Source organism: Bombus affinis, chromosome 3, assembly GCF_024516045.1.
Source record: "Bombus affinis isolate iyBomAffi1 chromosome 3, iyBomAffi1.2, whole genome shotgun sequence".
In the NCBI taxonomy this organism is placed as follows: Eukaryota; Metazoa; Arthropoda; class Insecta; order Hymenoptera; family Apidae; genus Bombus; species Bombus affinis.
In genome coordinates this window covers 6,405,496-6,416,137 of record NC_066346.1, presented here as the reverse complement: position 1 = coordinate 6,416,137, position 10,642 = coordinate 6,405,496, and the positions used below count along the sequence as shown (strand labels likewise).

The window sequence follows — 10,642 nt, the reverse complement described above, 5'->3', positions numbered from 1 at the left end:
TTCACAAACATTATAATTCACGAGGAATAATAAAAAAATCTCAATTAATCAGTCTTCCCAAATGGAGAAAAATATGGAGAGGCAGCGGAATGCAGTCCTTATTTAGCCGTATATAAAATACATATACGCGGCGTCAAAGTTGTTGATCGGTCCACGTTGCGATCGATTTTCCAGATTCTCGAGAACCGGGGCTAGTCTGGTGGGGAATATTTAGGGGATATAAGGTGCTGTAACGAGACAAGGCGGCCGTATATACAGGAGTCGAATAGATAGTGAAAGTCCCCCAGAGCTAACAGGAGTATAGAGGGCAAGAGGGGGGTAGGAACGGGGGACCCCAGTAAGGTATATGAGGGCCTCAGTTCGAGCAACCGCTGGTACTCTAGCCTCGCTGCCTACTTACATTCACACACACTAACACACCAACCACCTGGAACACAATGCGCACGGTCGCGACGGTACGTATTTAGTGCGTCACCATCGTCATCGTTCCTCGTTAACGAGCCCTTCGAGGGCCAACATTTTGACAAAGTTTCTTCCAAATCGCGTGCTCTCTACCGGTCATTGTAAATCATCGGCATCATCGTGACTATCGTTCGCCGCTTTATCATCTGCAAAAATTTCAGTCTCGCGTGTGATGTGATCGTTTTTCATCGTGACGGAATTGTGCTTGTGATTTGTGCATTGCTAGTGCACGCGGCTGGATCTCGTAAAACCTTGACTCGTTAAAGCTGACAGAATAATTCGGTGACGTCTGGCAAGAGTTTGATAGATGTAGAGGATAGTTTGTAGACCAGACACGTTGCTCGGCGGTTTCGTAAGGCGAGCGAAAGATAAATGTTAGTTCCGAGCAATCACTCGATCCAGACCTTTATGTGTGATCGACGTTCCGAACACGGGAGAAATCTGGTCGCCTCATGGTCGTAATTCGCGCGATTCGACGGAGACCGTTATTCGCTCGTAAAAATATCGCGTATCCGTTACAATTACCATTACGCAACTAATAGTCACCGACGACGTACAACCGCGTTATTACATTATAATTCGGAAGTACCTTTCGATCGTTTTCCGCGCTACTCGAAAAATTATGAGAGCGTACGCGGGCGGTATCGATATTTTTTTGCCGCCTACTCGCTCGAAGGAAGACATTATATAATGAGCTACGCCGAACAGGAACACGTTCAGGAGTCATGTCGAACAGTATGCGTGACGATAGTAAGCGTTTCTCGTTCGTGGCCATTTGGGCAGAACTGCAGGAAGTGCGTTACGCAGATGGAAGCAGTAAATCTCGGCGAACGGCGTGTAATTTACGATGATCGATTTACCAATCGTGTACATCTCCACGGGGAGGAATAAATACAGGCAAAACAGTCGCATTTATTGCTTGTCGCGCTCGCCTTCCGCCGATACAACGGCGATCGAGACTTTTACCGTGTATAACGAGTCGACGTCAAGAATCCGGTATCCTTCGAATGCGGTTATCTACTCGATGGTGGTGTAATAAAGTCACGTCTAGCGGTTAAGGTTCTGGTAACCCGGAGGGTCATGCATCACTGCGTTTAGACCTTTCTGCGAACAATTACGGTTTATGAAGTCTCAGATTAACAGCTCTGTAATACTTTCCAGGATACTGACCGCATGAAGATTAAGTTTACGGTGGTATCGGCGTTGCTCGCTAGACACGTCTCGACTATGCAATCATAAATTATGCGAAACACGAATTGCAAGCAAGAAAGATTGAAAAATATTTCTATTGCAGGGTCTTTTTTAATGGACCATAGTTATCGATCGAATATCGTGCTGGTTAGACTGATTCGTTGAAACGAAAAGCGATTGTGTTATGGAGCAATTTACAATACTTGTGTAACAACATTTTTCCGCGAAATATAACCATATTCTAGGACAGAAAGTAATAGCGGAAGTAGTAGATGTTTCGATAATTGCAGTAATGATCTTTATGATCTACTTACGAGATACGCGTGGCACGATTAGAAAGGCACGATTAAGAACGACGACAATAATTTACTAACACTGTGTATATCTATCGCACGTATTCTGTCATAAAACCACGGAATATCAAATAATTGAATAAAAATGAATTATGTCGTAACGTAGCATTCTACAATCAATTACATCTTCGCACTGCTTTCGATCAAACACGGCTTTTTACTTCTTCCAGGTACTATTACTGGTAGCTGCCATACTAGTAGTATCGGCTCAGCAATACCAGCAACCAGATGCCAACTACGTAGACGAATACTCAGCATACGAGTCTCCAAGACCGACTCATCCGACTCCCCGAAGTTATGCCGCTAATTCGGCGCCAAATCGGCAATCGGCTGGCCCCACAACCCCAAAACCAACCCCAGTGGCCATCCTGAAGCAGATCAACAGGCACAACGAGGACGGCTCGTACACGTACGGGTTCGAAGGCGCGGATGGGTCTTTTAAGATCGAGACGAAACTACCAACCGGAGAGGTGAAGGGTAAATACGGATTCGTCGATGACACCGGCAAAGTACGTGTAGTCGAATATGGAGCGAATCAATACGGTTTCCAACCCGCTGGCGAGGGTATCACGGTTGCACCACCGACTCTGGTCGACGACACCACCAGCAAAGAAGCTCTGCAAGCACAAAACTACCAAGAGGAATATCAACAACCGGCTGCCAGACCTGCGCCACTCCGAGCAGTCGCGCCTGCGCCAGCACCTCGCCCTGCACCCCTTCAACAGATTCAATACGGACAGCCAGCTTACCAACAGCCCCAAACTCACACCGAAGCCGTCTATTCACCGCAACTGGCGCCCAGACAGCAGCCAAGTCTTCCGAAACCACCAATTTTCACGCCTGCTGCTCCTCAATCACCCCTCACTAAACAAACCACTCTCCTTCAGCCTGAAGAACCAGCGCCGCCATCTCAATTGTATAATCAGGGACCAGCCCAGTTTGGCCCTGCTCCTGTTCAAGAACACCGTTCCCAGCCACAACCTCGTAGCCAAAGCGGCGGCATCCTTGATCAATTAGCTAGGGATTATGCTCTGCCACAGGGCGTCGCACCACCGTTGCACGACATCAGCTTCGGTTATTACTAGATCCTCTAGTCCCTCCCGTGTTCGTCAGGGTGGTCCCCGTGCGTTTTGATCTGTCCGTATTGTCTGAAGACGCGATGCTTCGATGGCGCACCCTTTTCGCCGTGATCGCGGCGTGGCCCATCGGTAACGATGGGTGGCACTGTGATTCGTACGTCGCGCGTCGATTATTACCGAAGAGAATATCGAGAATTTAAGACACATTGCAATCCAGCGAGGAAATTGAATCGAAATCGATAATTTGATTATTGTTTCTATTTTCTTCATTGATATTTTTTTTTTCTTTTTGTAAAATAAGAGAATAAGGTGAAGGTTCTTGAATTTTTCTTCGGTAATAAGCAAATCGCTGTCATGGCTGCCTACCGAGTCGAACTTTTGTTTCTTTCGATGAAGGTACGAATCCATTCTTGCCATTGGAATCAAATGTGATAAGCATGTTTGATGAAACGTGCAGTGGAAATGTAAAGAATGATCTCTAAGTATCTGTTCAGAATAATTATTAGTAACGAAAGCTATATCGAATGGAATCATTTTATCTCTTTTTTTAAACTTTATTTCTCCAATCAGGATCTTCTAAGGAGAGATTCCGAAAGGTCAAGGATTCTTTCATTTCCGTTTCGCGAATAGCCTTTTCACGTAAAACCCTGTCAAAATCATTAACCCTGTGTGTAAGGAAGGTTGTAAAAATGTTGTAAATAAAAATTCCACATTCCACGGTAGGCTTCCGTGCTGGTTTTAGTCTTAGAGAACGCAGCTTGCACACGCGTCATAAGTGTACCGTTACAATTTCATTTCAAGGAGACCCTCACTTTGTCAAGCTGTGTCTTCGAGTTCGTGTCTCACGGGACTGCACAATAAAATTCAGCACGCTTACTATTATATTATATTTTAATTATATTATTATAAGGTAAATTAGATTGGAATAAATCGCGAGGCCAACACAACACTTTTTATAATCGTAACTCTAATATACCGCCCTTCAATGAAAATTCGAAATATTTTCACCCACGATTCATTATATAATTTACACAAGTTGAAGGTAAATGTTTCGTTTTAATTTTGTTAATGATTGTAATGGAGGTAGTAGAGGCGAAAGAAATATTAATAAACGTTTCCAACTTAGATCGAATTAAAACTATACCCTTCAACTTTCTAATTGTTCCTGTTTCTCCATCAGTCAAACTCGCATAACCAGTCGCAACAAACGACCTTTCAGATTATTCCTTCTATGATAAAAATAAGAGAAGGTAACCGGCAAGCTTGAACTGTATCAAGTTTGTACCGGAACTTCGCCAATTGGAATTTTAGTTACGAAATTTATACATCGACCTTCACGTTTCTTCGATATAAAGGACGGTCGGTTCGCTTGAACTATACATATACATAATAATGGCATCGTATGATATATACATATATTACGACAGATACTAAAATAAAAGCGGATCTGGTGATTGTATTTGTAGAGCAGCAATTGCGTGAGAACGAGTGTGAAAGTGATGTATAAGTCAAATTTACCTCGTTCCAGGAGTTAATTCTTAAATCATAACAGAAAATAATCGTAGAAAATAACAGCACTCACGCAATTTATGCTTTTAGTTTTTTCAACTTAGATCACTTTTCTTTTCAGGTATTTCTTTCTGTATTATTTCTATATTTTTCTTTCCTTATTAATTACGGAGCAAGAAATGAAGTTTACCAATGTTATAAATAATTTCCAAAATATTTCCCAAAATGACGTAGTTAACAATTTTTGACGAAATTGAAATGCACTTAAGTAAGAAATATTCTTATGTTTATTTGTTTAATATCACGATCAGGGGAAAATACTAGCGTAATCAAAATTTATAGAGATAAAATTTTAATATTTTGTCCGTACGTATGCATATGATAATTTTATAAAATCTTTAATTGGTGTAGAACACGTATATACTCTATTATCAAGGACTGGTCGAAACTCAAAGAAATTGCAGTTCAATGTATTTAAATTTCAATCATTTTTTCGAAATGTTGTATTAATTTCTTATTAATGCAAAGATGGATGTAAAATCCAATAATTTTATTGCGCGTCGACAAAAAATACAAATATACAATATTTTGAACGAAGTAAAACAAGTTTGAATATAGATTATACCTGAAACTTAATTTTTCAAATTTGAACATAATATACACTATTCAACGTATTGTAATGAGATTAAGGGAAAAAATTTATATTTCTATTATTCATCAAGATTCCAGTTACCATCGGATCATTGGTAATCGCGCTACATTCTACATGATCAAGCTGGCAGCCTGCAGTTATGGCAACCAGCAGTACGTTTTTGCAAGGCGAGTATTCACTCGCGTCGACTCGTTCCTATCTTTTCGCGATTGTAAAGTGACGAAATTCGTACAAACCAAAGAATAGAATTTGTAGTTACTTTTTCACAAGGCGCACAAGCTTAAAAGCAATATGAAGTTCTATTTTATCTGTCGGATCTCTACCACCGAAATTCGTACGTTCCCAGACGCGTCCTTTTGTTGCAATTTACTAGTTTTCTACGGTACAACGACATTTCCTTTGATGTCTCAACACCGGTTATTCTTTGAACCACTCAAGAAATACGCGTATACAGTAATTCACGGAGTTCAACTCGATGAAAGAGCGACCCATTCAAAAGATTTCGAAGAAAAATATGATCCCATTGTATTTTTTTAGAAGCATGAATATTCATTTCTGTTGCAACAAGTATCATTGTAAGGTACATTTAACGTGTTACGTATTGTCTGACATATTTTTAGAAGGTACATAGTTTCAAATTTCACATTGGTACCTTTTTTCTAAAAAAGGAAAGGAAACTTGTGTTTCCTTTCCAATGTTTTATAACGATTATACTCAAGAAGATGATGATAATAGGATTAATCGATTGATTTTATTTATTATGATAGTTTAAAATCATTTAATATCACATGCATTGCAGGAACTTTCTAGAAACCAGATAGTAATTCCATAATTTCTAATTTTGAACTTTAGTTGTCAAATGTTAGCAAGTATTGCTATTTATTAGCATATTCATATCATAGACATTGAGAAGTCATTTATACGAATATATAGTATCAATATTATTAAATGTATAATATGCTATTGAACTCATAATATCCTGTAGATCCTGTAGATCAACTACATTCATATTTTCTTTTCTATACACTTCGAAGTCGAATATTGAATGTTCGTGACGCGTGGAAAAAGCAAATTTTATAATTCTGTCTTATATTTATTACGTGACGTTACATGTATATACAATATATACGTTACACATATGACTTACCAATCGTGACGACAATTCATCCTCAAATTCTTCCTTTAATTGTTCTGGCTCCTCTAATAGAATCACCTTAGACAATCCTGTAATAGATACGTAACGTTACAAATAACATGTCGCAGAAACAATGCATAACATCGAATTAAACGCGTCAAAGAGGTTTACAAAGGGAAGAATTAGTATGAACATAGCGTTAAGAGTTACAGGACAAATTACGGACAATGGCGTTGGCAACGTGCCAAACGATCATGTCATGATGCACTTCGAGGTGAGGATTACTCCATGTGCATTGACCTTCTTCTGTGTGCAACGAGGTTACAGCTATCACGTTCGCGACACAGGTGTAACGTTGTATGAAGATTCGTAGCTTGCATCATCGTGTATAATAATACCCACCTACGCGTCGAATCACTGACTTTGGGCTCTGTAGAAAGCTACCATTATCAAAAATATTATGCATGAGCTTCCTTCCGCGTTCCTCGCCACTGTTGAACGTTTAGCTGGCTATTGCATTGGAATTTTGACAATGACGAATGACGATCGCGGAACGACTGGCTGGCGAAGTTACGTGACGGCATTGTCGCTCGTTAGCCGAGGGAAACTGTATCGACCGGTGATACGAGAAATACGTAGCTGGGCCGATGTTCGTTATCGTCTAAGCGAGTCACGCAAAATGTGCCCGTGGGTTTCAACATTGCAGCCCATAGTTACAAGAACCCGCCTCCTACTTTGCCGGAATTTATCGTCATCGTTGAAATCGTCGATTGGTTGATGCAAGCTTTCGTGACCCGACGTTGACTAGAGTTTCACATAAATGAGTGACAACACGCTATAGCGGCTTACATGTTTAACAAACATTCATCTATGACAGCAATAGCGGGTCTATGAATGATCAAGTAGAGAGCAGGAACTTTTTTCAGCAATTGTACGTGCCGTGCTTTTGTTAAAGGGTTTTGGTTACTTTCTTCGTATCGATCATTTAGTAAACGAAGTACAAGATGAACTGTATTAATGAGAAGTATCGTTTTATGTGATTTGATGACTGATTATTTAAATTAGTATAATAGGTCGCTATATTAATTATAAATATTCATTTAGCCTTCTTTTATAATTTTCCATTGTAATTATATCAATATTAAAATAGAATTAACATAAAAGATACCACGTTTCTAATTGTTTCTTTTTAAATCAATTTAGTGAGTCATTGATATAATTAGTGCCAAAAGAAAATATACGATTTCGATACGAGAGAAATTTCAGATAAGATTAACGTACCTACAGTTTTTAGCGTTCAGTAATTAACAAAACTACTGTACTTTTTAAGAATAATTGCATACATCAAAAACAACGTTTGGAATTTTTATATAATGCTGGAAGAAACAAAGATAAGGAAACAAAGATATCGTATGAAATTGTAAATCAACTCTTGCAACTGTGAACGCGAAAACAGTCTCGTGAAAAGAACTTTCCCCTTGGAAAGTTCTAAGACGGCCAGCTGAGTAACTGCTAAATCGGTTTATCGTCATGTAAGAAAATATTGCTATGTACATATAGATCATAATCGTATATATGTTCGTATGTATAATATGACGAGATGATTAAAATAATATGTGTGAAAATGGATGAGAGGCGATATTAATTTTGTTTTTATTAATTTCATAAACTTCGCTAATAATGTCAGAAAATTTACATAAGTCTTATACTCGTTTCTTATTCACTTTAAGTATCCACTATTACTTCAAAAAATTTACTTTACAAATGAAAATGAAGAATACATGAGCGCTTATAAATAACAGGATATTAAATTCTTAGTTGTTTGAAGCTGTAATACTTACTAGTATCTTAATATTAATTAGTCGGAGTAATTACTCAAACATTAAACATTCAACATATGTTTATCAAATTGTAGATAAAATGAAAATTAGGTATATTCACTTTCTCAAACATTAAGAAAAAATATTTGGTCCGAGAAATTAAACACTGATCATCTATAAAGCGATCCATTGGTAAAATTTCTTTTATCTTTTTCGCAAATGAAAGCTAAAATAAAGGAGAAATTTCTTCATAAATATTTTATCGTATAATGATATGGATAATAGTTCATATGATTATATGATTAGACATCAAGATTGTTTTAATTATTAGATCTCTATAGCTGTATCCTCTGAATGAAATAAAAATAATACCAGATTATATAATAAAATGTATTGCTTAAACTTATAATATCAAATAGATTTAAATTTAACGAAAAAGAAGCGTTTTCTTCTTATCTCTGGGCAAACATCTTTCTCCTCATATATTTCATAATTTTTGGATACTGCTTTTCTAACAAAACATAACTCTTATATTTCACTTAAATTTTAAGCGCCTCTTTCTACAGGCTATAATACAGGGAAATTACAAGATGAATTAAAATAAATTTCACATTCCTTTTCAATAACTATATCTGATAAAATAATCAAGTAGTACATAGTTACGGTAACTATGCAATTCCAGTTGTACAAACCACTCTATGAAGTACATACAAGTTATAGTAACATTGGTAATGAACTATACCCGACTAGAGACGAGTCTTGTTTGAATGGTAAATTGCAATCCTATTGCGAAGGACGACGCAAACAAGCCTTCCTTCTGTGCATTCATTCGCCTGATGTTTCCATTGATGATACAGAAAGCGAGCTCGATCGTCGAGTGATCCCGGTAATGAAAGTAGGTAAGTGCATTTTCTTCCAAGAAACCGGCTCTGGATCAGTTATAAATCATAACCGATAAAGCAGATTGCTCTCGTTTATTGATTTCATTCCTCTTTACCACGTTCTACATTAAACATCGCAGTAATATCGTCACGAAGCTCACAAGTGTTTCATTTACTTTCTACATTAATAGAATATTTAATACGAATTCAATAGTTCCTTTCCTATTTTCTGAAGGTAAAAACCTATTTTGATTTATCATGGTTATTATAATTTCTCTGGAATTTAGACATACATACATGCTGGCAATTACAATAATTTTTCTCTATAGATCTTTTGTAGATTTTTATCAACCCTAATAGCCTAAAATAACATTTGAATTCCTTTAATTATCAATTTTAATTACTACTTCTTTTAATTGTTACACATTACAAAGAAGATCATAAACACGGTATTAGAAAGTTTATAAGCAGAAAGTATCACTTCCTATGTAACTCCATTTATAATCACAAACGATATACATAGATACTATCGTCCTGCATATCACGGAGACATTGCCTTATCGGCATTAAAATTAAACTGCAATTTTTCACATCAACTCGAATACGATGTAACGTCAATCTTGCATACTCAAAAATAATTTATTGTTAATCTTCAAATAATATTAAAAATATACCCTAATTTTAATAATTCTACCGGTATTTCGTCCGTAGTATTTGCTTTAAACTTCTAAAATCCATCTAAATTCACTCGAATTGAAATTTAAAATACCGTTCCTCGCACCTGTTCATTTAAAAACAATTCAATATCAAATAGCTTTCGAAATATGCTCTACTTTTCAAAATCGCGCATAAATTCACCAAATTGATAGACTAATAATTCTCGCATTATTTCGTCCATAACATGAGCGAAAGTACGAGCAGATCTCTGAATGCTTCAAACGGCGCACGTGTTCCGCACGCGGCGCGAGGAATAGGAACATCAATTACGACGACTCTCCCAAATTAAGATGCAGCAATTTCAAGGCGTTTTAAATTTTGCCAATAATCGTACCACGCGATAGATATTCTTCGGCGCTTTCTTCGGATAAACACACCATAGCTATTTAAGCGACGAGAGCATCCGTCGCGATTAAAATAAAATTAATTAATATTTGGAAGCCGTCGAACGCGTAACTTCCCTTTTTCTAACAAATATATGGTTAATAGTTTGGTATACTATCCGAAAATGATTTTATAATTGCACTGAGTATATATATAATTCGGGCAATTGCGTTAGGATGATAAATGCGTGTAATATTTCAAGCGATTTGTGACATAAATTTCGTAATATGTCGAAATTTCTTAGAAATATATATATTATAAAATAAGAAATACGCATATACTTTGATATTAAAATTATATTATCAATATTGATACATTCTGATTTTAAAAGTATAGGTACTATTATAAAACACGATATATTCTTAGGATATATGCAAAACAGAAATTTGCACAAATTATGACAAATATTATTAGAACACAATTTATTTCTTTTAATTAATCAGATACTATTACTCATGT

General features: G+C 37.0%; 1 protein-coding gene and 2 long non-coding RNA genes across 3 annotated transcripts in view; 1 reads left to right on the top strand and 2 right to left on the bottom strand.

Moving 5' to 3' along the window:
* Positions 1–258: 258 nt before the first annotated feature.
* Positions 259–4,226, top strand: LOC126914071 (DNA translocase FtsK-like). Its single transcript, XM_050717549.1, has 2 exons — positions 259–455; positions 2,177–4,226. Exons 1-2 carry the CDS (start codon positions 438–440, stop codon positions 3,089–3,091), a joined length of 933 nt encoding a protein of 310 aa, XP_050573506.1. The 5' UTR covers positions 259–437; the 3' UTR covers positions 3,092–4,226.
* Positions 1,382–2,613, bottom strand: LOC126914121 (uncharacterized). Its single transcript, XR_007709567.1, has 2 exons — positions 2,470–2,613; positions 1,382–2,374 (listed from the first exon to the last, which is right to left on the bottom strand). It is a non-coding gene; the product is annotated as an uncharacterized LOC126914121 (long non-coding RNA).
* A 2,231-nt stretch (positions 4,227–6,457) lies between the features above and the next one.
* LOC126914127 (uncharacterized) overlaps positions 6,458–10,642 on the bottom strand; it is a 34,309-nt gene continuing 30,124 nt past the window's right edge. Inside the window, exon 3 of the long non-coding RNA XR_007709572.1 lies at positions 6,458–6,470. This is a non-coding gene — a long non-coding RNA (uncharacterized LOC126914127). The remainder of the gene's footprint in view (positions 6,471–10,642) is intronic.